The sequence below is a fragment of the Coloeus monedula genome, assembly GCF_965178545.1.
Source record: "Coloeus monedula genome assembly, chromosome: 10".
Lineage (NCBI taxonomy): Eukaryota > Metazoa > Chordata > Aves > Passeriformes > Corvidae > Coloeus > Coloeus monedula.
The window spans coordinates 1,079,053-1,095,260 of record NC_138790.1 but is presented as its reverse complement, the minus strand read 5'-3'; the positions used below and the strand labels follow the sequence as shown (position 1 = coordinate 1,095,260).

General features: G+C 48.1%; 1 protein-coding gene across 3 annotated transcripts in view; it reads left to right on the top strand.

The window, feature by feature from the left end:
• Positions 1 to 16,191, top strand: part of PPP2R3A (protein phosphatase 2 regulatory subunit B''alpha) — a 56,490-nt gene extending 40,299 nt beyond the window's left edge. For all 3 annotated transcript variants that reach the window (XM_082288311.1, XM_082288310.1, XM_082288312.1), the window contains 8 exons: positions 1,100 to 1,186; positions 3,354 to 3,510; positions 4,975 to 5,023; positions 5,506 to 5,595; positions 6,531 to 6,706; positions 7,189 to 7,307; positions 8,074 to 8,180; positions 12,356 to 16,191. In XM_082288311.1, coding sequence (XP_082144437.1) covers positions 1,100 to 1,186; positions 3,354 to 3,510; positions 4,975 to 5,023; positions 5,506 to 5,595; positions 6,531 to 6,706; positions 7,189 to 7,307; positions 8,074 to 8,180; positions 12,356 to 12,452 — 882 coding nt within the window. In that variant the 3' untranslated portion in view covers positions 12,453 to 16,191. The remainder of the gene's footprint in view (positions 1 to 1,099; positions 1,187 to 3,353; positions 3,511 to 4,974; positions 5,024 to 5,505; positions 5,596 to 6,530; positions 6,707 to 7,188; positions 7,308 to 8,073; positions 8,181 to 12,355) is intronic.
• The last annotated feature ends 17 nt before the right edge of the window (positions 16,192 to 16,208 follow it).

The following is a 16,208-nucleotide window of genomic DNA, read 5'->3' as shown; positions in this document are numbered from 1 at the left end:
TTGTGTGACTGAGTCCAAAGATGCCCCTTCAGTAGTGGTTGCCCACTTGAAACCAATTCTGGCTAAAAGAGGAATCCATCCCATTTAATTTGCTAGCTGGATTACTCCCTGTAATGTCCACCTCATTGTGTAAAGTTAATTTTTGTGTTGGAACAGCGTGCACTAAAGGTTACCAGAATTCTGGGATAATGTGCCAACATGTCAGAGACATCAAAGGTTTGTAGTAGGTTTGGTCAACAAGATTTCAGTGCTGATAGTCAAATTAATTCTATTCCTCCTTTCTCATGCTGGTGATATTTATTTGTTGTTGTTTGCCCTGTTAGGTTTGTTCTTGCACGTGCTTGGTCACCCATTTGTGTTTTCCCCACTCTGTGATGATACTCGACAGCTGACAAGGAGCAGATTGGGAAGGGCTGTTTGCTTTTTGAGGAGCTTGGGACTGGGCTCAGTCTCACACTGGGAGCTGTTTACTTTTGGCTTCTGAGGGGTCTATGCCTCTCCCCCATGATTTTTGCTCAATTTCACCAGAGGCAGATCTGGAAAGGAGGCAAATGAGGTTAAAACCTGCCCAAAAAAATTGCAAACAACATCTCCTGCTTACTTTCAGCAAGGCACTGGGAACACGAGACATTGTTATAGTTGCAATGGGTCAGACATTAATTGTGTCTTTCATTTACATGCCCTGCTTCCTCTGTGGGAACCAGAAGAATCAGAAGTCTTTTTTTTTTTTTCTTTCTCCCTAGAACCCTGTTTCATTGGGGATCCATGCAAACTACAGCCCCTTAAAGCTGAAAAATTCAAAGTGATTCATCAGCACTTTTGAACATGTTCCCTGACATGTTCTTGCATGCCCAAAGAGGTGAATTTAGAGCAGTGAAAATGTTTGCAGACTGGAAAGGGATAATACTGTTTAGGAAGCAGATGTTGCTCTCAGACTGTGTAGCTGATTAAGGGTAGCAGTATCTACAGAAAAGATCACAAAACAGTTTTCAAAAAGAAGTCTCCTTAGGATGAGTGAATAAACCAAGGCACTTCATTTAAATTCCCAAACTGCTGTGTTTCAGAAGTTGATTTCAAGAGCACTGTTCATGTGTTGCAGGTTATACAGAGGATATTCTACACAGTCAATCGATCCTGGTCGGGGAAGATCACTCTAACAGAGCTGAGGAAAAGCAACTTCTTGCAAGTACGTGGGTTTCTGTGGGAACAGGATCCAGAGTGCAGCATTCCTTGTTCCTGTAGCTGGATGAGGGAGCTGTGCCTGGGCTGCAGTGGGGTGAGCCAAGTGCTCAGTGCCAGGAGTGTGTTGGGGCTACTGGAGGAGCTGTGTCTGAGTTGAGAAGAGCAGGGACAGGAATGGCCCCAGGGCACTGAGAGGTCAGGGTGTGAGCATGTACCAGCTCTGAGGCCACATGGAGCAGCCTGGCTCCTGGTCCAGCCAGCAGGAAGGGAAGCAGAACACAGCAGTGCCCCCATGTGAAGTGGCTCACAAGCAGCCAAGAAGAGCTGCAGGAGTGCCAGGGATAGGAGAGCCAGTTTCCTGCCTCCCAGGCAGCCCTCAGCCCACTGACAGCTGGTCAGGAACATCTCTGCAATTGCAGGATGAGGCACCTCGGGAGCTAATCTCCCCAGGATAATGAATGGAGCTTAGTTCTAGTTCCAGTGCCTGCAGTGTGTCCTTATGGCAGGATTTGGATCTCTGTCCTCTGTGTATTTTGCCCAAAAGAGCACCAGGTTAAAACTGTCCCATACTGCTCATGTCCAGCCCAACCTAAAGAGCCAGAAAGTCTTTAGGCTGAAAGGTGAAGGACTTGGCTGAAACAATGAGATTTCCCTCCTGTGCCCTGTTTGCCCTTCCAGGTGTAGTGTGCTGTCTTCCTCAAACCCCTCAAGTATGAATTCACATTCTTTCTGCTTTCAGGCATCATCTGCCCTACTGCCCCCATCAGCTAATGGGAAAATGAGTGCTCTTTTGAATTGGCTCATGCCAGGCCAAGCCCTGGCATCCCAGTTCCTTCCCAACCTCTGTTACTAATAAATCTTCCCAGCTTATCCTGCATCTTTATTCACCCATTTTCTTCCTTTAAACACTCTCTCCCTTTTTTTCCTTCCGTATCTACTCTGCCTTTCATCTCCTGCAGCAGAGAAGTTCAGCTCCTTGCTGAACTTTAGATGTGTAAATGGCATCTTTGAGTGTGAGCTACAAAAGAAAAAAATAGTTATGGCAAAAGCTCCCCGAGTGATTACCATCTGTAAAGAGAGGGAGAGACACATACAGTCTGGAGAGGCCAGTGAGTGATGGATCAAAGGTGTTTGGACTTGGGTGTCAGCAAGTCAGAACAGTGCAGGTCTGGCAGTGCCATCCTGTTATCCCTGCCAGAAACTCCACTGAACCTGGTGGATGGCAGGAGGTGAGAGTTTTGTTTGGATTCAGTTGGATTCCTTGGATGTGGAGGTGGCTGGAAGTTGATATTGAAATACCAGTGCCAACACATAGCATCTGTTTTTATGGTTCTGGATAGCAGGGCCACTGAGCCTGCCTGCTTGGGGAAACCATTCCTTGGGATAGCTCAGGCTGTGAGGGCAGGGGAGGCCAGGCCTGTGCTCACTGGAGCCATGATTTATTAGTCAAGAAGGCTTCTGGTGTCCCTCAGCACCAAGAAGAAAAGTAGGGAGGTGGCACTGGGAAACATGCAATGCCCTCTTGTTGCTGGGAAGGACAGGAAGGTGTAAAGTGGGAATGAAACATGTTAGCACTAAATGTTTCCTAATAAGACATGTGAACAGATGTTATGGCTGGAAATCTGTCTGAGCCTCCCAGTTAAACCAGAATGATTCCTGCCAGCAACAGCACAGGGAAGTCAGTGTGATTGGTTTGGGGTCCATCTCTCCTGCCGCAGTCCGGGTGTGAGTCTGGAACATGACTTGATTTTGCCCTTCAGGAGGCAGACAGGGATGTGTGATGTGTAAGACACATCAGTTCCTGTGGACTTGCTGCTGGAAGTGGCCAAAGAGTCTCTGGTGCAGATCAGGAATGTTTCCCAGACCATGGATCCCAGCTGACACAGCAGTTTGTGTTCCTGTTTCTCTGCCTCACTTTTCACTACAGCTGAACAGGAGCAGGAATTGTTGATTGGAGTGGCAGAGATGTTGTGCTAAGCAGGATGGCCAAGCCAGGTGCTCTGTAAGTGCCTGCTAAGGAATACAGCAATCACATCTATCGGGGAAAGGCTGCACTTTGGGTTAGGTCTCAAGGCTGTGTTCACCCAGCTTCCTGAGAACCTGGAGCACTTCAGTTGCTGAGCTGCCTCGTCATCCAGGTTTAACTTCCCACCATATTTGTACCCTTTCAGACTCTTGCTCTCTTGGAAGAAGAGGATGACATAAATCAGATCACAGATTACTTCTCCTATGAGCACTTTTATGTTATATACTGCAAATTCTGGGAGCTGGACACTGACCATGACCTTTACATCAGCCAGAAGGACCTGGCTAGGTACAGTGATCAAGGTATGCTGCCTGCAAATGTGGTGGGGTGAGGGCATTGCTGAAAATATAATGTTTATATATATATATAACTGGAGAATAAACCCTGCCTTTTATTTTGTTAATTTGATGCCTCAAAAAAAGTTTCAATGGAGCAACCCATCTCTTAAATAAATGCTGATTTAGAGAAGGAATTGTATAAGCTTAGACAGAGAACTGCAGGACACACTATTTTCTGCATGAGTAGCTACAGATGGAGCTTCTGTTCATGTGTGGGTCACTGCCAGGAGGACAGGCTAAAATAATGTCCTGGAACTTGTTTATTATTTACTGAGGGCTTTGCAGTAACTTGGGAGTAGGGACAAGAAGGATGAGCCCCTGTGAACTTCAGAGATTGTTGAAGTGCAATCTAGTTATGCATGAGAGGAATTCCAGAGTCCAGTGAAGCTTGGGGGATTTCAGCTTGCAGATGGACTCTGGAGAGTATCTCTTCAGTTCAGCATGGATCTTCCTTTTAATGGAGTACAAATCCACAAAGGGCTAAAACACCCATGTGTTCCAAGTGCAGGCATTTATGGGGAGGCCCTGGGGGTTCTGGGTGGGTGTGGCAGTCACAGGACTCGGGAGTGTTGATCATAGGGCTGGGTGGGTGAGGATGGAGGAGTGCCTCCCTTGGGGTGGGTGATACAGGAGATTGGTCCTGCTGGGAAGCTGCAGTGTGGGATGGAGTATTTGTTGCACAGGAGGCTTGAGAGCCCTGAGGTGCTGGGGAGCCAAGGATTAAGTGGAGAAGCCATGGGTGCAGTGCCCAGCAGCCTGTCAGCTGTGCCAGGGCACCTGAGGGGTGGGGCAGGCTGGGTCTGCCTGGCTGCAGTGCCAGAACTGTGCCAGGACCCCAGGAGTGATGGAGAATGTGTAGAAGGAGTCCTGGGAGGGTGAGGTCACTGTGCAAATCCTGCCCACAACTGGTACCTGCTGCTTGGCTTGTGCTCTGCCAGAACAATCTATCCCACACATCTCCGGCTGGCAGAGCCTCACCTTCATGCTGGTGTTTCGTTGTCTTCCCTGCAGCATGGTTGCCACAGCCTGTCCTTTCCTCCAAAGTGTTTTGTTGGGATTTGATGTGTCATTTTTGCTTGGTAACTGAACTTCTTTTGCAGTACACGCTGGGATAGTTTCCTTCTACTAGGTGACAAATCCTACTGCAGCAAAGTAGGAGTAACACGTCCATTTGGAAGGATCCAGATAACAGTTGCCATCTTTGTGGGACAGTGTGGTGTTTGGAAGGATACAAAGGCAGACACACTGGGAGAATCATCTTGGGGTTTTAGAAAATGCTATTAAACAGAGGGTGGTTAGACAGGCGTTGTAGTTAGAGCCTTCTTTTAACAATGGGAAAGGGCTTTGTGTGAATTCAGCATGAACAACTGATTGTAGTTATTCCTGTGAGCTGTGGCTTCACTTTCTCCATGTTTTCCTTGTTTCCAGCTTTGTCAAACAGGATCATTGAGCGGATATTCAGCGGCGCTGTGGTGAGGTGAGGAACAGCACACTGCTTGGGGGAAGAAGGAAAGGGAATTTCTGTCAGGCTGAGAAATACAAGTTGCTCTCAGAAATGCCCCTGATCAGAATGGTTTCCAACAGGGTGCTCCAGCTGGAGCTGCCTGAACATGGAGTGAGACTTGCAGGTATCTTAAGAAAACAAAATAAAAATCCCATAGGATGGGATAAGTGGGCATAGCTGGAAGACATGGCACAGGGATATCTGGAGAGCACTGCTTTGAAGTCTCTGAAAAGGGACTTGCTGTGGGAGGGGATGTGGCAGATGAGCTTCAGCTCTGCAGTGATAAAAAGGCAGCAAATGCTGTGCCTGGTGCTGCAGGGTGCAGGGAGTACAGGCTAAGTGAGTGACAGTGCCCCATTTTTTCTCACTAATGATTTGAAAATTACCTTTGATGACCTCCTATTTAAGGGCCTGGTGATTTTTAATTTTTTTTTTTTTCCTGGTGTGTCTTCTAGAGGCACTGAAGTTCAAAAGGAAGGGCGCATGAGTTATGCGGATTTTGTGTGGCTCCTGATTTCGGAGGAAGACAAAAGGAGTGCTACAAGGTGAGACTGATTTCTGTATCTTAGGAAAATCATTGAGATGAGCAAAAAAGATATGGAAACTTCTGTGACCTACCACTTTCTGCAAGAGACAGCAGCTTGGGGTCTGGAGATTGTTTGGAAGAAAACATCTTACTGTTGATGGTTGGTCAAATCATTTGCCTTTCTTGAGGAAAACTTGTGTGGAAGCAGAGTTTTCTTGTAATTTCAAGTATCTTGGTAGTCACCAGTGCTTTTGATCACCTCATGCCATGAGGCACTGGCTCTGAGCACACACTCCTGAGGTGCTGGAAAGCAGTGGGGCACATCCCTTCACAGGTGGAGTGGGTGTGTAAGGAGGGTTTGTGGGGAAACTTCACTGTGGCACTTTGTAAAACCTGCCTGTGGCCTGGTTTGTACAGCCAGGGGGTGATCCAGATGTGCACGTGAGTGTTAGCACAAGGAATCTTACATGTAACAAGAGAAGAAGAATCCAGAACTGTAGGCTTGGACCCTCCAGAGGGGAGGAGGCATGCAGAGTGCCTGAGAGTACTGCCTTGTGTATAAAGGAGCAAATGAGTGCGTGACACAGCTGCCTTGTCCCTCACCAGGGTCTCTGCAATGTCCTGGGCTCAGAGCTGGCTCTATCTGGCCAGCTCTTGCTGCTGGGTCAGACAGGGACTCCCTGCCCTATGTGAGCCCCTTGGGCTGCAGCACAGTGGATGCTGGGTACAGGTGAGACAGGTCGTGAGCATGGCTGTGCTGCTCACAGCCACCTGGGAGACTAACAGGAGATCCCTGGAGTGTTGGCCTGTGCCCTGACCCTTCCCAGCGGCTCTTGTCATCCCTGGGTTTATGCCAGGCTGTGGCAGAAGAGCCTTGGGGGTGGGTAGGGGGAATGGGCACTGCTGCAGTCTCGTGTCCCAGTGCAGTGCTGCAGTTCCCTGCTCTGTTCCCAGCATCGAGTACTGGTTCCGCTGCATGGACCTGGACGGGGACGGGGTGCTGTCCATGTACGAGCTGGAATACTTCTATGAGGAGCAGTGTGAGCGCATGGAGGTGATGGGCATAGAGCCACTGCCCTTCCAGGACCTGCTGTGCCAGATGCTGGACCTTGTTAAGCCAGAGAGAGAAGGTAAGTCCTGTTTAGGCAGAGCTTTCATCCCCTCTCATTTGTGCGGGAGAGAGAAAGAAGGTAAAGCCACTGTGAAAGCCATCTACAGGCAGAGCCCTGTGTCAGCCCCAGGGCAGAAATTACAGCACATTGGGCCATGATGTTGTGCATCAGGAGGTCTGAAATACTAAAACAAGGGAGCTCGTGAATTAACTGCCTGGGACTGGAGCAGCAACTCTTGTGTACTCCAGCTGTGGGATGTGCTGACAGGCTACACTGTAAAACTGAGCCATCCCCATTCACATTCCTTCATATTTCACATGAATGTCAAAGGCCTCCAGAGGTATGTGAGATTTAAGCTTAATAAACACACACAATTGTTGAATAATGTTAAAATCCTGGATGGACTTGGGAAGGAATTTTGTGATATTGCAGCCTACAACTGTTAAAATTAAAACTTTTGTAAGAACTCAGTAACACAACCACGTGGGTTTTTTCTGTAGGAAGAGTAACCTTGCGAGACCTGAAGAGGTGCAGAATGGCTCATGTGTTCTTCAACACCTTCTTCAATTTAGAGAAATATCTGGACAATGAACAGAGGGATCCCTTTGCAGTGCAAAAGGTATAAATAACCTTTATTTCTAAATAAAAAAATCTCACACTCATCTTTAGAGTGCTCCTGGATATAGGAAAAATCCAACTGAATAGAACACTTTTTCCACAAGTACAGCTTATTGACTGTCTCCTAGAAGCCTCTTCTCTGCTCAAAGTACAGAAAAGTGGAGGGGATGCCAACACCAGCTCTGGTTCCCTCACAGCTGTTCCCACATAATCTCCAATAGAAACTTCATGGTTCCATGATTCAAGGCTTAAATACGTCCCAAGACAGAACCACCCTGTTTGTTTGTTTGTTTAAACTGGCTCATCATAAAAGCAGTCAAGTGGGACAAGGGGGATAACTGATTATCCCCATTCTGTAGTAGATGGCAGAGGGCCAGGTGTTTATAGAGGTGTTATCCTGTAATCTTCTCTAAAACTTGCCCTAACTTAGCAAACTGTAAAGAGTCCCTCAAAAGATCAGTTACAATTAACCTTTGATGGACAGAATTCAAATCACCGAGTTCTTCAGCCATGGAGTGCACAGACAGAGCTAGAGCACAGCAAGTGTGTGGCTGTTGCATTTCTGAAGTGGAACAGATGCAGTTTGTTGGCAGCTCGGGTCACATGCTGAGCTTTACAGACCACGAGAGGTATTTTTTCATAGTCCTTTATGTGCAGATGTCAGAACACTCTAAGATGGTTGTGACTCTCTCAGTTGAGGCAGTTTTTGCCTGCCTGTTTCCATCCATTCCTTACGACCCTAGAGGCTGACTGTGTGATCTCTTTAGGACGTGGACAGCGACGGCCCCGAGCCCTCGGACTGGGACAGGTACGCGGCTGAGGAGTACGAGATCCTGGTGGCCGAGGAGTCTGGGAACGAGCAGCTCCAGGAGGGGTGAGCGCGGGCCTGGCACTGCCCTGGGCACACACGGCTGCCTCCAGCTGGGCTCTGGCGGGGACACTGCCAGCAGAGGGAGTGGAGTAGTGGGATGAGCATTTGGACTGGACTCTGGAGCACATGAGGCCCGGGACAGCTGCTCCCAACAGCAGGATTGGAGTAGTGTTGGGGGGCAGCCACTCGGATCAGCTGCACACACCAGTGAAGGGAGCTGGGAAAAAGGACAAAGCCTGTTTCTCTTGGTCACTGTACACAAATAGAGATCAACTGACTTTTGCTGGTGTTGGCCAGGTATTGACCATGTCCCACTGTCACAGATTACAAGCTGTAGCTCTGTTACATTCATTACACCTAGCAGAGACTTTCTTTAGTCCAACTTTGTCTATTAGTCTGTGCTCTTCATAAGTTATACTTCAATATTTTCATTCGTTTACTAAGTTTGTTGAGACTTTAAACATTTAGTTTCTGCAATACTACACTCAAGTTTTCAGCCTACTGTAAGATTCTGGACAGGCACACCAGCTATCTTTAGTCAGTGAATTTAGGCAGAGCAGTTGTTCCAGAACTTCTCTGTGTGCAAGGACTTCTTGCAGATAAATGGAGACTCAGTCTAATCTTCCTTTAGATTTGTGTCTGTGTTGGCATCTTGAGATTATTTCTTTCAACCACCCAAAGAATGCTTACCCTGTGTTAATCCTGCACGATTCAGGATTGCATCCAGTCTTAAGCAGTATTTATAGAGCCAGTGGAGTATTGAGAAGATTGCATCAGTTTCAAAACTTCCCACACTGGAAATTGCTTGGGATAACAGTAGCACCTAGTAATTAGGCACAGAGATTTGCAAAGCTATTGAGAGCAGTTCCCCTGTCTGCCTGTGCATCCAAACAGCAACAGACTGTTCCCTCAGCCCCTCTGAGCTGCCTGGCCTTTCCATGGCCTTCACAGTGGAAGATGAGGTAGGGCAGGATGGAAGATGGAATTGCTGCATTTCCTGCAGCTGCTTTGCAACACCTGTGTCCACAGCACAAAAAAGAAACAGGAGGCTGCCATTAAAGCTTTGCAGGACCACGAATTCCCAAAGTCACCAAAACCAGGGGAAGAGCGACAGGTGATGTCAGATTTTTGAAGTTGATCTGAAGCAGCTCTGTGTCTTCCTGCAAAGAGCATGTCAGCAACCTGGCTGCTTGCTTTTAAGAGCCCCTGAAAAGCTCTGTAGTCATGGCAGCAGGATTAGATCTCATTTGTGGAGCATAGCAACAGACAATGAAGGAAAAAGAAGGGAAAAAGAAAAACAAAGAGCTGGATGCCCAGACAAATTTGCTAGAAAGAGTTTTTGCACATACATTATTTCTGCTGTGTTTTGAGGATGACAGAAACAGGGAGCAGGGACAGAACCACGACAATTCCTGGTGAGCTCTGGGAGAGACTGGAAGATTTTTGGCTAAGTTAGCTGGCAGAACATGAAATCAGGTCTTTGTGAGTACATTTGAAAACAGGCATCATTCAGCAATCACAGATGCATTAGTAAATGTGTCCCACATCTGTGATTAGCCCTGTCCCTGCTTCTCTGGAAGGAAAGTTTCTAAAGCCGGTCAGTCTAAAGCCTGGCATGCCCAGGAGAGAGCCCTGCTCCTGGAACTGGAATCAAGGTAGGGGATACTCCCAGTGACTTCCAGGGTGATGGACTCCATCGAGAGCTGCAGTCACCAAAAATAAGAGGAAGGTCTTGTCATGCTCGAGACAACAATAAAGCATCACGTTTCACTGGAAGCCTCAGCTGATCCGAGCTCTTCTCAGCCACGCTCTGCTCTCTGACCTGCGTGGGATTCCACGGAGAGAGGCTGTCCCTGGGCAATGGACACTCACACTGCTCTCAGGAGGCAGCACCAACAGCTGGGTCTGGCCAGCACAAGCCCTTGATGCAGATACAAGCCTTGGTTTGCAGCAAGCCAAGCCTTCCCTGCAGGGCAGAGCAGCAGTGGGCACTGCTTGGTTCACTGTCCCAGAACCCAGCCTCAGCCAGCTGATGGACATGGAAACCACTGCTGCCTTCAGGGAAAGAGATCTTTCTACATGGGAAGGAAAAGGAGGAGGAAGAGGATCTTTTATCAGCTGCTGGTGGGAAAACATCCCTTGAACAACAGGGAGCCAGGGCACAATGCAGAGCATCCTGCTCAGAGTGGAGAGGGGGGACAGAGGCACAGGATCAGAGGATGTTGGTTTAGGCAGCTCAGACCATTGTTCTTGTCTCTCTCCAGTTGTCTGATGGCTCAGCTGCTCCATTCCTAGAACCCAGCAGTGTAAGGAAGGGAAAAGGGGGGACAAGGACATCACTGAACCACCCAGAGCCAAAATGTGTGTTTGCCAGAAGGAAGGGCAAAGAATTTTGTGGAGTAATTTCCCTCCTTTGAACAACCTAGAGTTGCCACAGTTGAGTCATCAGGAATGGGTGTTTAACCTACACAAGCCCATATTTATTTTTATGGGACTGGAAGGAGAGCAGGGATTGATTACCTTTAGTGCTAAACTTGGTCAAAAGCATCCCAGAGATGCTCCTTAGCTATAAGGGTGCAAAGCATTTATTCCAGGATGGGAAAGGCAGGCACTGTTGAGCCTTAAGGAGCAAAGCAGTGCAGAGGAAAAGTGACTCACTGGGAAAGGACAGTGGGAAGCCCCTTTTGATGCAGACATGAGAGGGTTCAGTGCAGAAGCAAAAGGTGCCTGAAGAAGATGATGATAATGGAGCTCCAGCTGCTGGTGAGTGTGCAATGCATGGCAGAAGTCACATTCCATGGGTAGGAGAGAAGGGGACAAGGCTAACAGAAGGTGGTAGAATTGGAGGAAAAGGAGATACAAAAGAAACATTCTAAGAACAGCATTCAAATGGAAATACAAAGTTTTCCTCAGCTTCATCACTTTAAACCAAGGAGAGATTAGAGCAGCTGAGGCACCTACAAACATTCCCAATCCACTCCTGGTGGGGGAGGCAGGGCGATGCAGCCCCCACGGGCACCACTGAGGCAAGAAGGGTGCGAATTGCACAGATTTTGGCAACCTTGCACATGTGGTCAGAGCAGGTATTGGTGCAGGATCCAGACCAGACTATTGTTTCCCTTCTCCCACTTATGCAAGAATCCAGAAGGTGGCAGAATTAGTAAGCAGGTGCTTTCCTAATGGAAGAGAGAGGACAGTGTTCTCCAGGAAGGTCTGGGCTGGTCTCCCCTGCACACAGGGAGCATCCTGCCCACAGCAGGACAGACCCTGACAGCCTCCCAAGGGCTTGCTGTGCCTGCATATGGGTCAGCCAAGGGAAAAACACCATGGGAATGGGTAGACAATTCCTTCCTGGCACATCCATGCTGGGCTATCAAAGGAGTTTACCTTTTTGCAGCCCAGTTTACCACTGAACGTGAGAGCCATTCCTGTGCTGCCCCTTGGAGCACCTGCTCCAGCATTTCCTTTGTGAGCAGCCTTGCTTTAGAACAAAAGGAAGAACTTTACTTTCTTGGGAGCCCTGCAAAACTAACCCATAGTATGCTGTGACTGAAGGGGAATATCTCAAAAACATAATTTCTCAGGTCTAGGAATGGGCTGAGAGCCCCAGAGCCATATCCTGTGCTGCAGGGCATGGAACCCAACCAGCCTGGATAGTGCAGCTGGAGCTGGGAATTCCCACCAGACCTCCTCGGACCATAAATGCTCAATCCTGGATATCAAACTTCAAACTGAGGGAGAGAGAAACATGAGAGCATGGCCACAATTGTTCTTCTGTGTCTGTCAGAACACACCTCAGCCAGAAGATGCTTTGGACCAGGTGTTCTGAGCCAAGGCTCCTCTGGGGCCAGGGGCTGTGACTGGATGACTTTATTTCTACACTGGACTATTGAGGCTCTGGGAGTTCATAACAATTGTTACTCAAGCTGGATTCAAATTTTCTAATGCTGAACACCAGTGAGAATTTGTTCTGGAACGTACAGACAAGGCTGGATGGGAGCAGAGATCCATGTCAGCTGTCAGATTACTGATTATTCCCTCCCTCTTCCCAGTGCCTCAGGAATCTCCTCGAGGTTCACCTCTCACATGCATTTTAGCCAGCTGGCTTAGCAGCCACTGAAATAACTGCCCTGAAAACCAAATTACAGCTTTTAAAGACACACCTTTTGTCTTTGCAGATCATGTGAAGAAGACTATGACACAGATGAAGTCTTACCTCCCCCTGAAACTGGAGACAAGTCAGACAAACTAGTTATCTCAGATCTCTCAGCATAGAGGAGTGGAAGACACTTAGCCCATAGCTTTCAAACTGGAGAGCATTCAGTCCCGAGGCACTTGGGGGTTTTCCTTAAATCCATCATTGGAACAACGTGCTTTATTTTGTACACTGAAACTTGAGACCCCTTTTTGTCTTCCTGTGTAATTGCAATAAGGTAATTTCTATGAAAAGGCTTTTTACAATGTGTTCTCGTGCCACACTCATTGAAAATGGTGATTGCACCTTGTTTCATTTCTATATAAATTCTGTTATGTCCCCCGATGTGCAATAAATGCCAGCATCTAATGATTACCTGTAACAGCTGCATGCAACATCTACAGTTGTTGTTTCTCAGTCAGTTCTGTCCTGTGCCACTCTGTCCCCTTGGCTTTACACCAGGAGTGACAAAAGAGCTGCCAAATTAACCTGAATGTGTGTCTAGAAATCTTTTAAAACACAGGTCACAATGAAGCTGGTTTTTCCTTGCTGTCCTGGAAGCAAAGGGAACGTGTCTGTGCACAGGAGGGTGAAGCCCCTTTGTCTTTGCCCCCAGGCTCTTACAGTGGCTGCTGGACTGGTTCACTGCCCTGGGGCTGCGAGCACTTTCAGCACTACAGGTGTTGTGTTCTCCAGGAATTTGAGATGGAGTTACCTCTTCTGGTCCTACCTCCCCTCCTGTGCTGATCTGCCTCTGGCCAGAGCTTTGTCTGTGTCCATTTCTACTTTGTAGAAGTGTTTTGTAGAGTATTTACAGCAAATACAGATTGCTGCTGTTCAGCTGCTGTGTTGAGACTGCTGTGCCTGGTGTGCACCAGTTCTGTCCATTCCTGTGTTCTCCTCCTCTCCTGTAGCCTTCTTTAACCTGTAGCCAAGAGACTAAGCTAATGAAGAAAAAAACCCAACCCTATCTTTTAACTAGTAAAGGAATTAGTCTGTATTATTGCCAAAATTAATTTTTCTCCCAGTCTCAGGGAGGAAATGCTGTAACAAAGCAAGAATTCATTAAAGTGCAAAATTAAACCAACTTTCCCCCTAGAATCACAAGTGATGCCTCTGCTCCCAGCACACAGTGCTGCTGCAGCAGTGCCTCCTGGCCAGCAGGCACTGTCTGTGGTTCAGCACGGGGGTGATTAGAACAAATTCTTCATTTTAACCCTTACATATGCACAAGCAGGTCTGGGCCTTACCTTCTCAGCTGTGCCAGGTGTGAGCCCTGCCCGCTGTGCCCAGTCTGTAGTGCTGGGTGGTTGTGTGTGTGCTGGCTCCGGGCGCTGCCTGCCCCTGTTCCCAGCAGGCCCCTGCTGCCCTCAGGGGAGAGCGAGCTCCAGGACGGGACTGGAGCCCTGCGGTCCCTCCAGGGGTCGGTGTCCCAACGAGGAGCGGGCTGATCACTCCAGTGCACTCCGGGCTTTTCCAGGAGCCTCTGAAGCCCCAGGCCTGCCTCTCCCTGCCCAGGGGATGTGCTCCTGCCTCCCTGGGGCCAGAACTCTCCTCCCACGAGCAATCTCGGGAAGAGAGAGAGGTTTCAGTTGAACTGACCTGATGCATACACACTCCCCAGGATCCTGGACTTGGTATTTGGGAAACTTCTGGATGCCCACATTGTTAGCAAAGGCCCTGCCAGGTGACCTGCATCCCATAATAGCAGATGAAGCAAGGAGCACTCAGACCAAACCAAGACAGGCCCCTGGCATGCAGCAAGCACACAGCAGGTCTGGATCCCAGCTCCATCACTGCCATAACCTCGAAGGGAAAACCTTCCCTGGAGGTGATTCCACAAGTGCCCAAATGCAGAACCAGCAAGGAACTGACTGCAGGAATGGACACAGGATGGAGGCCCCACAGCTGCTGCTTGTAACCAGCTCCAGCCACGTTTTCTGAGAAGAACCTGGGCACAGCAGGAGTTCACCCTTCCCTCACTGCCATGGGCCAGAGGGGCCTTTCAGTTTGATGTCCCTTTACATCTCTCCAAAGACAAAGATTCCTCGAAAGGAACAAGAAGAACCTGACCCCGTTCTAGGCTGAAATGGAACCCTGATGGTCCTCCAGCAGCAGCAGTACTGCCCTGTCTCATTTGCCAGTTCTGGAAAGCCTCAGTCACCACTTCAGGGTCCTTCTCATCTGCCTTTTGCAGAGGGCCTTTAATTCAACCCATCCCTGAGTTCAGGCTCCCACCTCACACCACACCAGCCTGAAGTGGTGCCTTTCTTTGCAGAAGTCGGAACCCAGAGTCTGGTAAAACTCACCAGCTGCCTTCCCAAGGTTTGGGTCAATAAATGGAGACAGGAGCTCATAGCTGCTCTGCTGAGCCCAAACCCAGCCCCTCTCTCCTACAAACAGATATTCAGTACTGCTACCACAATACAGAGTGAATCCAAACCCAATCCATGCTTTCTGCTAGGTCAACACAAGCTAATCCAACAACACTCCCCCAATTTACAGCAAATGTTTTGCATTCTATGTGAATGGAAGGACAAGCTGCAGAAGCCACTGCTACCATGGTGGCAGTGCAAAACCTGCAATAATACTCCAGGAGTAGAAACCCATTCTCTGTCCCTAAAGTACTTGAAAATAACCACAATTCAGCAGGCACACGTGCAGTTGTAGAGGAGGTGTTCTACACCCCATTTGTGACTTAGCCCTGTCCCCAGCTGCTCTGGATGGAAGGTTTGTAATTGTGCAGGATTTAAGTGAGGTAAATTTGGGAACTCCTGTTCTACTTCTTTGCTTTTTTCTGGGATAGTCCAGGGTGCTTGTGCCCAGCCAGCAGAGCTGCTCAGCTGCAGCACAGCAGCCCCCGAGCTCAGCCAGCTCTGAGAGCGAAGCAGCCCCGGAATCCCTGCCCAGATGATTTGTAGGAGTCCCTTGGCTCTGGCTCTGCCTCCTGACTGCATGTCAGTGCCACTTCAGATGTTGCATCCCTGGAAGGACACATCCTGCATTTCTCAGTGCACATCCAGCTCACACCGAAGGCGTTTTCCTTACGAGTAGTCAGAAAAGTGAGTAAAATTCAGTTTTGCATGATAAAAATATGTTTGTGTTTATTTGTTCTCTCTAGTCTGCTTTTGTCTAGCAAAATGAAGCCCTGTGTTCCTACAAACCCCTTGCTTTTTACTTCTGTAGCACAAATATTTTGTCTCTGCCATACTAAGAGGGGAGATATGGCTCAGTATTACTGCTGGAATGGTACTAGGTGGGTTTTTTCTTTCTTTCTTCTAAAATCTCAGTAGTACTTGCTGCATCCCAATTTTTGGCAATGAAGCAAGGGCACTGCTCTAGCCCCCCTCCTGCCTCCGAGGGGCAAGTGCTGCAGAACAGACAAAAAAGGGATTCCAAAGCCTTCCTGCTCTCCTGAACCAAGGATTTAAGGAAGTTGACTCAAGACACTCTAACCAAGGTACTGGGCTTAGTTTCTGAAACAAAATAGTCCTGAAAGACCAGTGCTGAGCTCACTGAACTGTCATTGTAACAGTATGGATTTGGAGCCTCTAGATCAGTATCTTAGGTCTGTGCAAACAAAACTGAACCTCAGTGACAAACACGAGCTGCTGTAAGAAAAACATCAACAGAGCTTTCTCTTGTGTGCTCATCTTCTCACTGTTATCACTGGGTGAGGGGGTTAGAAATGGAATATTTAATAATAAAGGTTTTCATACTTTGTAAAAGTAGTTTTGGAGACATTTTGTGCTGGCATGGTTTGATCTTTGTATTTTTACTTTGTATTTTCTTCTTTTTTGGCAAATAAAGGACTTTGGAATTTAAAAGGGAAACCC